Raw genomic sequence first — 16,351 nt, 5'->3', positions numbered from 1 at the left:
TTCAAGCCAAGGCTTACCTTTCAGGGAGTTTCTGAGTTCAGCCACAAGGAGATACACCCTGGGCAGGCCAGGTCTCTTGAGGAGGAGAGACACGTGGAGCAGCTTCCCTGGCCGACCTGCCAACTTGCAGTCTAAAGCAGAGCCACCCCCTCTGACCCGCAGATACATGAGAGAGAAATAGATGTGTGTTATTGTGTGTTCCTGAGATGATTTTGTGGTGCTTGTTCAGCAGTAATAGCAATAGTTGACTGATGCACCTGGCTTATGAAATATCAGTCAAGATCAACTGAGCGCCTTCTGGGAAATAGTTTTCCTCTCTGATAAGAGAAAGGTGAATGAAGATAAACTCTCTGCTCAGTACCACATCTTGACTTTGAAATAGCCAGTTTACAACCATGAGGAGCTGGCCGAGAGAATCAGACACACCAGTCCAGAATCACTGAACCAATACCACCAACCACCTTGCTTCACTTCTTGTAACGTGACGAGAATAAATCCTATGTGTTTAAGCCACTACTTGTTGAGGATCTCTGTTACCTGCAGCTGAATGTATCCTAAGTGATTCATGTCAGTATTGAAACCTAGAACAACTTAACTCTAAGATTTTTAGTTTTTATAACACAAGCTAACATATTTGACAATTCCAGGAATTATTTCTGGTTTGCGACCAGATGTCATGTACTAAGCTGTAATTTCTGACTTCACTGGCTCTTTCAGTCAACATTACCAGCTAATTCATTGGATACCCAAGCATTTAGGATGTTCCCCCAGGAACCATATTCCCCATAACCACGCTGATGGATACAGAGCTTCATTCCCTTCAGAGAATCTTCCTTCACTTCCAGTGTGCACCTACTCTCCACATCGCAGTGTTCCATGTGTAGCGAAGTTACTTCTTGAATCTTTTAATTTGGTCATCTTCCAAGGGCTCTCCGACCCTCCCTGTCTCCTCACCACACCTGGGCCAAGGGAATATAAAAGTGAGATTCCTGTGCAAAAAGGAAGAGGAGGGGAGACAAGCCCTTTCCACTGACTCCTCATTTCAGAGCTCACTGGCGCCACTGAAAGCACAGATGCTGGCGAGACTGTCTGAGTTCAGGTCCCAGTTCTGCCTCTTACTGGCTGTGGGAAAATGGGCAGGTTATTTCACCTCGCTATCTCCATTTCCTCAGAAGTAGAACAAAGATAGCACTTACCTCAAAGTATTGTTACGAGGCTTAAATGAGTTAATATATATAATGTGCTTAGAATGATGCATAATAAGCAATAGTTACATAAGAACTGATGAATTTTGTTGTTTCTATTAACGCGTAGAATGCTGAAACTTATGGAGAGAAGGATGGACAGCATCAGGAAGGGGTGGATGGCGCAATGGGAGTGCTGGTAACATATTCTGGCTAACATACGACATTTGGAGTAACAGAATTATAGGATCAGCAATCGGCGTGATGCTTAAATACGCTGTACAGCATTCTCATCAAGAGGGTCTATTTTTCTTAAGACTTCTGGAGTTGGGAGCTCCTTCTTTCCTGAGGTTGTTCACTTCAACAAAAATTTGTATCCCTTGTAGTTTCTACGAATTAATCCTAATTTTTACTTTTTAGGGTTATTCAGAGTAAGTCTAATCTCTCTTAAAAGTGTGAGCCCTTCAAATACTTTGTTAGGCATTCTCGTCCACCCCCATCCCTTCTGCCATAGGTCCTTTCCAGATTCGACAGCTCTTTAGTATGTGCCAGCTCATCCTATGACATAACACCTCTATTTTAGCCACACATCTCAGTTAGCCTATATCCCTTTTGTGGACACAACACTGCAGCACAAAGCACACCAGAGCAGTCCCAACTTCTCCCTTGTTTTAGAAACTATACTTCTGTTGATGCAGCCTACATACTCGTGAATCCCTCTGGCAGCCTCACTAACCCATTCTGCATTGACTTTCCCTATGCCTGAATTGATACTAAACCCGAAATTCCCTTTTGGTATTTTTCCAACTGGAAATGAAGCTCTGATGCAGAATCTTGTTTTTATGGTTATTACATTTCATCCTATTAGATGTAGTCCATCACTTTGTCAAGATCTTTTTGTATCCTGATTCTCCCATCTACTCTTTTCCATCCCATCTAGATTTCTGTCATCTAGAAACTAGATCTTTGTCATCTGAAAACTTAGTAAGCTTGCCTACTATGTCTTCATTCAAGAGCTTGGTGAGACTATGGAATAGATCAGGGCATGCCACCAAAAACTTATCCAGGTTGTCACTGACCCATTAATCAGCACCTCTAGAATAGATTTTTAACAAGCTTCAAATTGTACTTATCTGTCCGTGAAGATTTCATAAGGCACCTGATCATTTGCAGAAATACCAGGTGTATAACACCTAAAAGTCTCAGAACCCTATCCCTATTAACAACAGCAACAAAGACATTGTTTAAAAACACAGCTGTCAGTACTGATCTTTTAAATATATATATAAGGATAGATGTTAACTAGATTTATTGTGATTATTTTGCAATATATACAAATATGGAGTCATTATGTTGTACACCTGAAACTAATATTATAATATGTCAATTACATCTCAATAAAAAAATAAAATAAATTGTTCTGTTAATCCATCATTAAGTGATAGATGGTATTTTTATTCAATCTACTTTTTTTTTAAATTTTTTTTTAAGATTTTTGTTTTTTCCTTTTTCTCCCCAAAGCCCCCCGGTACATAGTTGCATATTCTTCGTTGTGGGTCCTTCTAGTTGTGGCATGTGGGACGCTGCCTCAGCGTGGTTTAGATGAGCAGTGCCGTGTCCGCGCCCAGGATTTGAACCAATGAAACACTGGGCCACCTGCAGCAGATCACGCGAACTTAACCACTCGGCCACGGGGCCAGGCCCTCAATCTACTTTTTAAAAAATCAGAATATGTGTGAAGAGTGTTTTCATGGGCAAGGTCTTAAGCTTCACAACCACATCTTCTGTGAAATTGGAAATGCCTGGGCAGGTTTGAGGGCAGGGACCAGCCTGCTGGACGTCTTTTCACGTGAAGCCTTCCCAGGAGCCTTATTAGAAGGTCAATGACTTGGTAGAATAAGATTAATATCTGGCTCCAGAGTTATGGCCATAAGTCTGTGAAACTGTAGCCTCCTCTTACTCAACCAAGCAGTATTCCAGATGGGAACAGAACACACCCCAAGGATGGAAAGAACCAAGATACACTAATTTTGTCTGTGGACGATGGCTGGATAGGAGGAGTAATTTTCTATTACAGCAATGTGCATGTTGCTTGAATTCCCTTTTAGTTCCAGAGTCCAAGGAGAGAAATCATAGACTTCAGGAAACCCTGGGTTTGAGTCCTGGCTCTACTACTTAATAGCTGTGCCATAGGATCTGTTTTCAGAGGACCATTGCTAATCCCTCATGAAAAAACTTTTTTGTAAATTCTTACAATTTTTAAAAAGCCCTGGCCTCTAGAGTTGTCTGCAAGCTCCCAGTGCACCTACTCTAGTTCCTTTTGATATCTTACCTCTTTCTCCCATAGCGTTTATTGGGGATTATAGAGTCAAAATCAAATCTCTGGACATTTCCTTCTTTAGTTATAGTCCATTTTAGTTTTTTTTCAGAACTCTTACAATTTCTTTTCCCAAAGTCCTTACCACATATGTGATCATACCCAGCTTTTCCTTTGCTGATAATCGCTGCTTCTAAGTGTCCAAAGTAGTTTTCATTCACTAAAAGTGGCTCTTACAGCCCAAATTGGGACTCTAACTTTTCTCACTTTTGAGACCAGTGACCCCTAAAGGATTGGTGTGTGAGAGCTTTTGTTTGGGGATCTTGAAGAAATAGGAGTTTTCTGTGAAACGACCAGAGGAGAAAAACAAGATAATAGGGGAATAATCAACCCCCATTTCAATCCCCACCAAACGAGATTGACCCCGATGTACTACGTAGAAAGCAGAGTTCAACAAAGACAGTGAGAACTCTAAATGGGGACACTCAGGAGTCCAGGTGATAAACAGCAGCACCGAGTGAGGAAAAGGACACTTCCTTCACTTCATTATAGTGCACTGATGCCCTCTGAGGGCTTGGGGTAGCCAAGGGAGGAGAACCGTGCCTGGCAGAGTTAACCCCGTGGAGATCGCTGCAGCTAAGGGATGCTGGACAGGAGCAGGAGCAGAAAGATATGAGCAGGTAATTTCCCCGCAGGTTCATGACTTTTCAGGGAAGTACTTATCTCCATGACATACAGCAATGCTCTGCCTTTTGTTCTAGCAGACTAGATTCTTTGAATTAGCGTTTAACCTCATCTCAGATTCCAATCATGGGTCCCTCTTCCTCATTTGGTAATGCCCATGAGGTTATATTTACCCCAATATCCTATAAAAACACTTTATTACCCAGTCTAAGCATTGGAATGTAGACACACCAATGTCTTAAGCATTGTGTCCCATTGCTGTACCAATATTTCATCTATGAAATAGTAAGCATCTTTTTTACCAATAGTTGAAATTATATTCTCTATAATGATTAGATAATGAGTGTTTCTATTTACTTCTTTTATAGTCAGTTTTAATTCCTTTGGAAAAGTCTATCTAGTCTTTGGGAAAACCATTTCTTTATTCAAAACTGATGATACACACTGTTTCATCATTCTTAAATCTTAGGTTATTGTCCAAAAGTTCATATCTTTTTCTTTGACACCATCTATAGAGCTAGTTAATTATCTTCTATTTTGTCTTTTCTTATAAAATTTCAGACTTTAGTGGTATTAGGCAAACATTGACCATATGTCTAAGCCCTTCAGCCTTCTGCCTGACTTCGTAGATCCCAGAGGTACCTCTTACATTTTTGTTGATGGTATTCCCATGTCTTGGGATGTCCATTATCTCTCAGCTTCATTCTTACCCTCCTATATCCTTCCCTTTACCACAGTAATTGGAAGACTGAAAAATACATTGTACAGAATCTCTCACCAGCTGGCATCAAAGGGAGGCGGAAGATAGAAAGCTGGAGGAAAGGAGAAGCCATTTTCATGGTTTCTGCTTGCATCTGTGGCAGTGGCAGCATCAGCAATCACATCAGCAATAGCAGCAGGAGGAGCAGTGATGGTGGTGATAACAACTGTAACATTAGCAGAGTTGGAAAGAACATAGATGCAGGAGTGGCTAGTGAGTAGTAGATCTTAGTATTAGATCTGCTCAGGCAGCAGTGTCCCAGTGGAAACAGCCTCAACAGCACAGTGTTCATGGACTCTGGATAAAATCATTTTCCCTTTGTCTTCCAGCTTGATATGATAGTAGCTGAGTGTAATTGATAAACTTTGGATAAGCTAACCTTTTTTATTTTGCTCCTCCAGCCCATTCCAATACTTGTGTTACAGATTCCTTACATTAAATTCCCTCTCTGTCAAACACCTAGATCTGTATCTGTTTTTCTGGTTGGGCAGGGACTAATTCAGGCTCTTATGAATCAGCATATGTGTGTAATAGTCAGGAGATGTGGTATGACCTAGAAAGTATTTCATCATATCCTGGAAAAACATTGAAGGAAGACTCAAGTGACAATGTCGACTCTGCATTACAATTGTTCTTTATCTCTCGGGAGGGAATCACTAACCTCTTGGATCCAGTGAGAGGTTTTGTGGTATTCCTGGGCATTCAAAGACTCTTCTTTGTGCCATGCTTATTCCCCAGAAGGTTGGCATTTAAATTATTGAAAAAATGCAAACTTTTTGTGTCTATTGAGTCCTTTCTTTCTTCTTTAAGCCATACAATTCATCACTATGATCTCCTTGTTTTTTCCTTTCCCTTTGCCTCTTAAGAATTTTGAATTTATGGTTTTCTTTTGGTATTTCTTCTTCCATTTTCTCTAAGAACTCTTCATCTTTACAGATAAGCTGGCATTCAGAAGGGGGATTCTCAAGGAAGAAAAGAAGTTTGTAATCATAACGCTAGCGAGAGGAAGGGGTAAGATTGCTCTCATGAGTTAGGTAAAAATGTGAGGCTTATGCTGATGAGGTGAATGTGGGCAAGAATCTTGTGCCATAGGTTCATTATCATCTTTTGTAGCTCTATCCAAAATCAAATATGGACAATATCTTACTTTTCCCAAAAAAAGAACATTATTTTGAACTATGGGACAATTCCATAGGTTACCAGAGTCAAATTCATGCCCGTACCTCTATATTTAGGAACCATTCCTTCATCATTATGAGCAATCAGGATGGGGGCTACTGACTCCAAATCTGGGAGATATTCATGTAATGGCCTGTTGCTGTGATGAATTTCTTGACCTTTAATAATTGACCTCTCTGTCTCCATGCACTTTCCTCCCCCATGTCTGCATATAACGCAGATAAGGTAGATTTAGAAATTGGCACTTGGTTAGACACAAGCTTAGGAAGAAAAAACCTGTGCAATTGAATGCTGTCTAGAAGCAGGAAAAGGCGTGCAGCCAAGCTTCCCCAGCTCTTTGTTTCATCACACGATGTTGCTTGGATATCAGCTCATCAACAGACTGAATTTCCCTACCAACATTGCATGAAGAAAGAGACCCTGCAAGAAAACTACATTGAATACGCATACCAGCTTTTACAAAAGGGGAGATTAAAATAGAGGGTAAGTTCCTTTTAAGCAAATCTGTCTTTTTGTTCCAGATGTTATTTTGTAGAGTTTTCCTCCCTGAATTCCCCAAAGCATTTTAACCAAACTTCATCAGATATAGACCACTTGAACAGGTAAGATGGATTTCCTCTGCAATAGCCCAAGAAAAGTACATGTGAATTGTTGCCACAAGAGAGATTGTCAGTCATTTCCTTTTGCTATTTGAGGAGAGGAGAAATCTTTCTAGCATTAAAGAATATTTATGCTCTTCTCTACAGATCTGGAAAGTAGGAGGAGGTTATTGAGATGATTTGAGTACAGGATAGAGTGTAGGCTTTTATCACAGAGGATATTAAGAGAGTATATCTTGGATGGTATGGTTTCTGGAGTGCATGTTGAAGGAAAGCAGTATTAAATAAAATATTTATGGTTTAATTTATAAGTTTATATTGTGGAAACAGGACACACAGAGATGCTGACTGATGCTTCCCTAATAAATTTCTCTTCTGGAAGATCTGAGCCTTAGATCTGTGAAATCAGAACCAATCAGAGTCTTCTCACATGTTAAAATACTTCTTGAGTTTGTGTACATGTGTGTGCTCACGTGTGCGCATGTGTGTGAGCATACAATAGGGGAGGGGAGAGAGAGAGGAACTGACTCATGATCTCAGTTAATCAAACAACCTGATGGGGGAGATGCTGTAGACAAGGGTGAAAGAGTGAGCAGAGGGGAAATGCTCGGGGTTTCCACTCTGTGCCTTGGCAACCCTATTGCAGTATGTGTATTCTTCCTTGATTGTTAGGTATCCTATAATTATATACTCCTCAGATTCTAAACCCTAAACCACATGAAAAAGAGACTTACTCATAGCAGGTTTGACTCCTTTGTTTTGTATCTTTGTCAGGCAAGTAGTAAGAAACATTGCTAGGTTTAATAGTTTCTTTTGTAGTACAGTGCTCTAAAATTTCAGTTCTAAATGTACGAGAAATGGAGAATGATGCAAAAGTATACTATATTGCCATGAAAAATCATATTTTCAAGGGTTATTTAATGAGATGGGAAAGTGCACAACACAGAGTATTGTCTCCCTTTTCTAAAATCACACACAATGCACGCAGAAAAAAATAAAAGGAAGTCAATCAAATGTTAACAATAGTTACAGACAGTTAGATTATGGATGATCTTATTTTGTTCTTCAATTTTCAAATTTTTCCACATTTTCCATAAGACATTTATTACTTTTAGAATCCGATAAGATAATAAATACTATTTTAAATTATCAAGAAATAACTGTTGTGACACAGTATGGCTCTACAACCCACCTGTTCCAAACGCAGAGTGAAGCAGAAAGACAAAGGGTTCTGAATGATTCCTTCCACAAATAAGGGGTGAGAAGAGGGAAAAGGGCAGTGTGGTGAGGTCCGGTTACTCTGAGACGTGAGAAAATTTCTTATCCCTAGAAATAAATAATATTTATCTATTTGTTTATTTATTTACTTGCTTACTTATTGACTTAGGTACAGCCCCAAAACTGGTTGAACGAAATGAAATTTTATGCTATGCTTTGTTGTTCCTTGGAGGTATAGGATAAAGAATGGGACGAAAACAGAAAAGACAACAAAAGCTTCGAAATGTTCCACGGATTCCTCGCATCCGAGTGCCTCCCTCTGCCTCTGACACTTCATTGCTGAAGGTACAGCATACTGTGCACAGATGGACAGAGCTTGTCTGTCTCTTCTTCAAGGCCTGAGGACTTCTCAGCATTCTTTGCTTACCCAGCATTAGGGAGAACACCGGGCCCAATGTAGGCGCTTGGTGCATATTGACTGCGTGTGTGAGTGAATGAATGAGCACCTGGATCATCTAGTCCTGTACCCATCCCATTTCAGGAGCTCCAGTAGATGGTCACATCTTCATTGCTGACCCACTACCAGTGATGGGAAAGTCACTAACTGGTCACATTGTGGCTCTCTGATGAAGAGCTATATTAGCTCCTTTCGGTCAAAATTAGTTAAAGCCATTCTCATAAATATTCTCTGTAAAAATTTTGGTTCTCTTCCATCCCCTCAAGCAACAGGGTAAGAATATTAGGAATGCCACCTGTTACTTCTCATTAGGGAGTTCAGAGTTCTACTAAGGAAAAGAAGTAGTCATTTCTTTTTTTCCTTGTTAAATAAAACCATAACTTTTAAGGTTTTATCTTATATAATGGAAACTCCCATTACACTTTGGAGATTTGCTCTTGAAATTGGCTTGCAATTTTCATATTATATTGTTCTCAATCATTTGAAAAGGCTTAATTAGGAATCCATTCTCTTCTTCAAATACATTATCTTTTAAAACATCTAATTCAGGAACTGCAAAGCTGAAATGATGTCTCAAATTACAAAGCACTTGGTTCAGCTACTTTCTCTCTGGATATATTTTCAATATTAAGTATAAGGTCTCTAGACTACCCCCCAAAAGAATATGACCCAGATTTCAGCTCCACATAAAATTTTTAGTGGATAAAAGCCATTTTACTTTTTTTTGTGGTGAGCAAAATTAGCCCTGAGCTAACATCTCTGCCAATCTTCCTCTATTTTGTATGTGGGACGCTGTCATGGCATGGTTTGATGATCAGGCCCTGTGAACCTCGGGTCGCCAAAGAGGAGCATGCAAACTTAACCACTATGCCACAGGCCAGCCCTGAAAGTTATTTTACTTTTCTATATAATTATCTTACATTTAGTTTTTATTACATAGTTATCAACTAGTTTTGAAAATTCTGTCATTGTTTTGAATTTTTTGGCTTAGGGTGAACATATTTTATCTTGAATTTTCTAGAATGTTGATGCTATCTCAGTTTCCCCATCTGCATATAATAAGCATTTAAGAAATATTAGGTATATAATGGTAATTGTTGTCCAGGCCTATTGTTCCTCCCTGGCTCTAGATGGTAATCTTCTAAATGGTCTCTACCAATGGTCTGTCTTCCCTTAAGCCCATTCTCGACAGCAGGGCCAGAATAATCTTTGTAAAATGCAAATCTGGTCAGTTTAAAGTGTGACTTTTTGGGTTGGATAATTCGTTGTTGCAAGAGAGTGGGAGGCTGCCTCATGCACTGTAGGATATTCAGTAGCATCCTTGGCCTCTACCCACTGAATGCCAATAGCACCCCCCTGCCCCCGCCACCATTTGCAATAACTGAAAATTTCTGCAGACATGGCTAAATGTCCCTTTGGGGTCAAAAATCACTCCTGTTGAGAACCACTGCCTTAAATAAAGACCTTCAATGGCTCCTCATATAAAAGATAATCTTTAAACTCTTAGCATAAAAGGCTCCCATGATCTTCCCCTGCCTAATTCTACAGCCTTTTCCAGCTCAGACTCTACATTCTGGCTGAAGTAAAGAAAAAGTCTGGTTTCTAGTGTACCCGGATATTTTGTGCCCCACAAGAAAATTTGTACCACTTTCTCCCACTAATTAGCCTTCCGTTTTCTTCCAGTCCATTGGTCCTCAAATTTTAGTGTGAATATATCAGAATCACCTGGAGGGCTTGTTACAACCTGGAGTGCTGGGCCCCACTCCCTCGAGTTTCTGATTCTGTCCATCTGGGATGGGACCTGAGAATTTGCAGTTCTAAGAATCTCCCCAGGCGGTGCTGATGCTCTTTGAGAATCAGTATTCGAGTCCTTCAGAGACTTCCTCCTCCCCGTTCAGACTCAGTTGTGTTGGTCGTCTCATTTAGGAAGCCTTCCTTGACTGCTAGATGGAGTTTGTTCTCATAGCACCTCTTTACCAATGATGTTGGACCCTTATCACATTTCCCATCTGCTCATCTGTCTATCCCCCCTGCTTACTGAGAACTCTCAGTGGGAAGTTCTCTCTTACCCGTCCAGAGGCCTGGCGTATTTGAGGCCCTGCGTAAATTCTCATAGCCTACCTTCCTCAATAAGGATTCTAATAGATCAATAAAAAACTTTAAAAATCCTTGGGTCTCCCTCAGCCCAATACTTTGACCTACTTACCTAGAATCTTTGCTTACTCATTTTTACCATCACGCAGGCCAGTGGAAGTCTGTCTAAACTAAGAGAGGAAACTACCAAATTGTTGTTGCCAATTGTGTGTGTGTGTATAGAGAGACGGACAGACAGATAGAGGACAGAGAGAGAGAGAAGCATCTTATTTCTTTGGAAGTCAGCTTTGAATACATCCCACACTTAATGCTACAGAACGCCACCAACTCATCCAAATCACGTGCTCTGCTCTGACAGGATCTAACGCAAGGGCAGCAGCGTTACTTTTACAGCATCATGAGGATTTACAGCTCCAGGCCCCAGTGGGAGGCCCTACAGACCCGCTATATTCACAGCCTTCAGCACCAGCAGCTGCTCGGTGAGTTTAACAACCTGATCTGAACCAGTCTCTCAGAAAGGTACTCGTGCTGCAGCTGGAGGTCAAGTTTCCAGATGAATTATTCAAGTAGAATGGCCTTTGCCAGCATGCTATTCTATCAACACAGTTCGCAGGCCAAGTTTAAAAATTACTATCCCTAACAATAGAAAGCAAGGTTTTATGAGCAAACTAAGAGAGTTTAAAGAAATCAGAGTGTGGATTGTTACAATATGTCAATAACTATCTGAAATTTACAGGAACTTGATCTAGTAGAACTGGCAATGGGCTCAGACCTCAACTCAGCCCCTTGCTGGTTGTGCAAACTCAAAGGCTTGTTTTACTCACAACGATGATAGTTATATTTATTGAGCATTCACCGTGTTCCAGACATTGTGCTAGGAGCTCTACGTGTAATGTCTCATTTTCTCCCCACGTTATAGTTAGGGGAAACTGCAACTCAGGTAGGTTATCTAACTTGACCAACATCCTATAGATCATAAATGTCAGTTAGGACTGCCACCTCCAGACATCACACATTTTCACCCACATGCTCTGTTGTCTCTCTTCTACTAACCTCAGGAAATTTTATGAAGCACAAATGAAATAATGGTTGTGAAAGACCTTCATAGATTATAAGAAACAACCTACTGAAAGTTGTATTGTTGTTAAATCCCTTTTTTCCTAGGGAAGGCTCTCTGTCCCCAGCCAGCCTCTGTTGCACTCTTCTCCTAACTCCCATAGAGCATTTTTTTGGCAAACTGATCACTTGGCATTAGCACATCAACCTTGTATTGTCATTCCTGTATTTGCACAAAAGGAGGACATGGTTTTTGCAAATGATTTAATAACAAGAAAAAGAACAATAGTTAGCTTTTACTAGGGCTTCCTACGTGCCAGGCACAGTTCTAAGTACTTTGCGTGTACTCTCTGATTTAAAACTCAAACACTCTACATGGTAGGTGCCTTTATAACCCACATGTCACAGAAAAGAAAATTGAGACACAGATAAGTTAAGTAACTTGACCAGGGTCATGCAACCTAGTAAATAGCAGAGCCAGGATTTAGCCTGGTCCCCATGACTATCTGAAGTGTTGCAGATGCATCATCTACTAGCTTCGTTTGTAGCATAAAATTGCATAGAGGCCAATGAAACCAGAAGCAGAGATATTCAATGATTAGTGCACATAAAACCCACCTGTGTATGTTATTAAAATGGAGATTTCCAGGCCTAACTCTCTGTTTGCATTCAGAAGGTCATGGATTAGAACCCAAAATCTGCATTTTTAGGAAGTATTATTAAATGTGGGCTCAGCCAGCTGATTCTGTAGTAGGTGGTCTGCAGACTATGCTTTAAAAAGACTGAGAGAGATCAAATATGTCTCTGTCTGATTGGAAGAAAGTTTTGATATTGAAGATAAACAATTCATGCAAAGATTCCTCGTGGCTCAAGTACCTCTCCAAATGATTTGTCATGTTATTCAAGGCTAAGTATTTATTAATTTATGGAAGGAGAAACGAAAAGAAGAAAAGTACACTTCCTGCCCTCAAAGATCATACAATCCGGGCACTCTAAACATACGATTTCTACCCTGGAAAGTAGGGGAAATTTTGTGAATATGTGAATATTGGCAGTGCTGTTTGCTTATCTGTTTTGTAAAATTGTTGACTTTGATGTTTCTCTCATTTCTTTCCCCCAGGCTACATTACTCAACAGGAGGCCTTGGCTTGTGCCACTGTACTCAGAGAGTCAACCAAGAGAGCCTCAGCCAAGGTAGCTCCTCAGGGAACCGTCTCCCGGAAGCCTTCGGCCATGATAAGAACCTGGCCATCAGCACTCCCTGTGTCTGCTGTTCGACCCAGGGTGCAAAGCACAGGGCTCTGATCCCTCAGGAACTGAGGCTTTGCATATGCTCTGAAATATGTAGTTTGCTCATGTACCCCTGGCACCTAGTGGGTGCTTAGTGTGTATTTGTTGAATGAGAATCAATAAAAGAATAACTTCTAATACAAACCCGAACGTAGAAATAATCTCTCTTCCATTCACATAAATTTTACCAGCAAAAATGAGTTGAGAGGCTCATATATAATCTTATACATAATCTATAGAGTGAAATGACCTTTGAAGCTTTCAAAGTAAAAGCTTCCTTTGAATTAGAACAGCCAGAGAAGTCCCAAGAAGAGTGCAAGGGAACGAGTGACCAGAGGGTGCCAAGTCCTCTGTTACTGAGTGACCATTCCCTACCAGCCACTCACTACATATATTGAAAATACGCAAACCAACACAGTGGTAACACTGAGCATGCAGGGCTTCTGGAGCCACATCATCTCAGCAGCAACTGGACTATGCATTTCCATGTCCTCCTTCCTCTCTTCTTCTGCATCAAGCAACAGCATTCGACTTGCCCCCGTGGCTTCTGGTTCTTGCCTGACTCAATCCCTTTACATCTTCTTGAAACTTGGACTTGTCAACATGCCACATCTGAGTTCATTCTACACAGTTGTAATTGACCTTGACACAGGTAAGAGAATTTGTGCACATACCTTCCCTGGGCAGCTGAAGATACACTCTCAGCAGAACAAGAAAGAGCCCCAAAGAACTGATTTCAAGTCTAACTATTCTGTACCCTTAATGGTTTTAAGCAAAGGACACAAGACCATACAAATAAGAAAAAAATGAGATAAAAATGAGATTAAAAAATGAGATAACAGGGAGTCAGATCATTATACAAATGGCATAGTACTATATTTGTTATACTTAATAGACATTTTCATCACCAGTGATTTTCTTGTCTTTTAAAAATTAGTCACCAGTACTCACATAAAGTCAAAATACAAAAGGCCTTTTCTTCATCTTCTTTCTGAATGTTCAACCCCCTTTCCTCATTCAAATCAGCCAATGATTTTGTCATGCCCATAAAAGGAGTCAGTTGAGATGGAATATAAACTTGCTTGACAAAGGATGTACTAAAAGTAAGATTTTGCACTGTTATGAGAAAAAAAAAAAGCAACTCCTTGAACTCATTGATGGTTTTTATTATCTTCTCTCTCTGCAATCATTAACATAGAAGATGTAACATTTCTCATGAGATTTTGAAAACTCCCAATACTGGTTCTGAGATCTGCCTGACTTCTTTTGGGGAGGGACCAGGGGCGTGGTTGGCCCACTAGTCTGACAGGAAGACTTGGGAAAACCAATACTGACCTCAGTGGGTTCATTCACTTAATCGTAAAGAAACTTCTTGACCTCTGCAAATCCAGGCCCTGCCTCAATACTGTAAGTTGCTTTACAGTTGCGAGTTAAGAATCATTAGGTAGGCTTAAAAGAAGAAAAAAAATCAAATGGAACTGGAGTGAGTTAGAGGGTTGCCCTGTGAAGGGACAGAGGCTTGTGGTAGACCTAACTTGTACTGTACTAGCCTTCCCACTGTTTCCATGATGGCTTTTATCCCTTTGAACTTCTGGCATGCACTTTTATCTTAGACTTTTTTTTGATGGGCAAAGATATTTTCTCTACAAGCCTTGGCTAGTGATGCAGAATATCAAGGAGGCCACTGATGATTCTGCACTGTGTCCCTATATCACACATTTCAGAAGCAACTTGTTTCCGATAGAAGCTTTTAAGAGCTAATTGACAGGTGAATGTCACAGGCCCATAAGAGGTATGAATAGATCTAAGTTGGTGCACAAAGTCCCACTTGTTGACTCTCCCTTCAGAAAAGGCAACACCTTCCCTCTTGAGGCCCACGCTCAAAGCTTATGAGGAATATAGTTGGTTATGGTGCTCGAAGAAAGGTGCTCACCTGGGAGGACACTGAGAAAGACAATCAAAGGAGAACCAAGGGACAATCTTCAACTTTTAGGAAAGTCTACCTCTTTGACCTGTTGGAGACTATATTGCTTGCTCTCACAATGTCCAGAGACATCATCGAAACTTAAAGTTCTCAAGGTCTGTGACCATTTCACCTGAAACTACTAGCACCTGGAACACTGCCTGATCTGTAGTAGGCAATCAAAATTACTTATTGAATAATAATGAAATGTTCAAAGATTCTGCAAACTAGATGGGTCTCTGACTCTGTGATGTTATTCTAGCATCCCATGAAGCCACAACTACTGGTCAGGAGCAGCAGTAGTTTATCAAGGACAAGGGATAGGAGCAGTCTGTCCCAGGTTCAGGCAACAGAGGTACATTGTTTGTAAAGAATTTTAAAACAGTAATAAAGCTGACTAAAAGTTGGTCTGCTCATCACCATGAACCAGAAATTGTAAATAATATTAGTGATAAAATATTCCTCTCCCCAAAATTTTTCGTTGGTCTAAGTTCTAAACAATTGCTGACATTACTGTAGAGTTTTAACAATATATATGTAAACTTCAAAGTAGCACATTATTGTTGCTCTTCTTTTAATGATCATTTTATTCTGCATGGAAAGTAATTCAGAGAACTCCCAACCTACACAGTAGGAGCTTATATATCTCCAACCACAGTAATACTGCACATTCTTGCATTTAAACAATAGATTTGAAAGGAATGATGATTACACTATGAGTGTAGAGACAAGAAACAGAATTACTTTCTTTATTCTACGTGGGCATAGCTTTTTTCTTTTTAAAATAATTTTATTGAGGTACAATTTATATGCAATAAAGGCACTCAGTTAAAGTTCAGGAGTCTTGACAAATGTCACATAGCCACCACCACAATCATGATATAGAACATTTCCATTAACCCCCAAATTTCCTTGTGTTCTTTTGTAGACAGTTTCCTTGACCAAATTCTGGCCCATGGGAATCACTGATCTGCTTTGTATCACTATAGTTTTGCCTTTTCTAGAATTTTACATATTTGGAATCAGAATATATAGTCTTTTTTATCTGGCTTCTTTCACGTAGCATGATGCTATTGAGGTTCATTGTGTTGCATTTACCAGTAGTCTGTTCCTTTTCGCTGCCAAGTAACATTCCATTGTATGAACATATCACAATTTGCTTATCCATTCACTAGTTGATAAAAAGTTGGGTTGTTTATAGCTTTGTACTATTACACATAGAGCTGATATAAATATTTTACTGTAAGCCTTTGTGTGAACATAAATTTTTATTTCTCTTGGATAGATACCTAGGAGTACAATTATTGGGACAAGTGGTAGATTTAGGTTTAACTTTATAAAATACAGCCATAGTGTTTTCCAAAGTGACCACATCATTTTGCATTCCCACTAACAATGTATGAGAGTTCTTCTTCCACATCCTTGCAATATCAGACATTTAAATTTTTGTATTCTAGTGACTGTGGCTGCTGGGCAGAAGAGAACTTGGATGAGTGGAAGATATTGTCACTATTAATTATAGTCATCTTACTGGGAATGGTGGCAAATTT

General features: G+C 39.9%; 1 protein-coding gene across 3 annotated transcripts; it reads left to right on the top strand.

Annotated features, from left to right (window-relative positions):
- Positions 1-5,515: 5,515 nt before the first annotated feature.
- Positions 5,516-12,982, top strand: FAM216B (family with sequence similarity 216 member B). 3 transcript variants are annotated; one of them, XM_070240317.1, is made up of 6 exons: positions 5,516-5,686; positions 5,882-5,956; positions 6,345-6,607; positions 8,174-8,286; positions 10,851-10,971; positions 12,669-12,982. In XM_070240317.1, exons 4-6 carry the CDS (start codon positions 8,188-8,190, stop codon positions 12,851-12,853), a joined length of 405 nt encoding a protein of 134 aa, XP_070096418.1. In that variant the 5' UTR covers positions 5,516-5,686; positions 5,882-5,956; positions 6,345-6,607; positions 8,174-8,187; the 3' UTR covers positions 12,854-12,982. The 3 variants fall into 3 exon arrangements, with proteins under 3 accessions (XP_070096418.1, XP_023477410.1, XP_070096419.1); XM_023621642.2 differs by having other exon boundaries at positions 5,532-5,686; positions 5,882-6,607; XM_070240318.1 differs by lacking the exons at positions 5,516-5,686; positions 5,882-5,956 and having other exon boundaries at positions 6,469-6,607; positions 8,180-8,286.
- The last annotated feature ends 3,369 nt before the right edge of the window (positions 12,983-16,351 follow it).

The sequence above is a fragment of the Equus caballus genome, chromosome 17 (assembly GCF_041296265.1).
Source record: "Equus caballus isolate H_3958 breed thoroughbred chromosome 17, TB-T2T, whole genome shotgun sequence".
NCBI lineage: Eukaryota > Metazoa > Chordata > Mammalia > Perissodactyla > Equidae > Equus > Equus caballus.
The sequence above is the reverse complement of the archived record's forward strand: the minus strand, read 5'-3'. Positions and strand labels throughout refer to the sequence as shown.

Excerpts from the sequence above, each read along its gene's own strand:
- FAM216B (XM_070240317.1), top strand. The coding sequence starts at position 8,188 with ATGGGACGAAAACAGAAAAGACAACAAAAGCTTCGAAATGTTCCACGG. Across the intron at positions 8,287-10,850 it reads CTGACACTTCATTGCTGAAG|GATCTAACGCAAGGGCAGCA; the intron begins GTACAGCATACT and ends CTGCTCTGACAG. Across the intron at positions 10,972-12,668 it reads TCAGCACCAGCAGCTGCTCG|GCTACATTACTCAACAGGAG; the intron begins GTGAGTTTAACA and ends TCTTTCCCCCAG.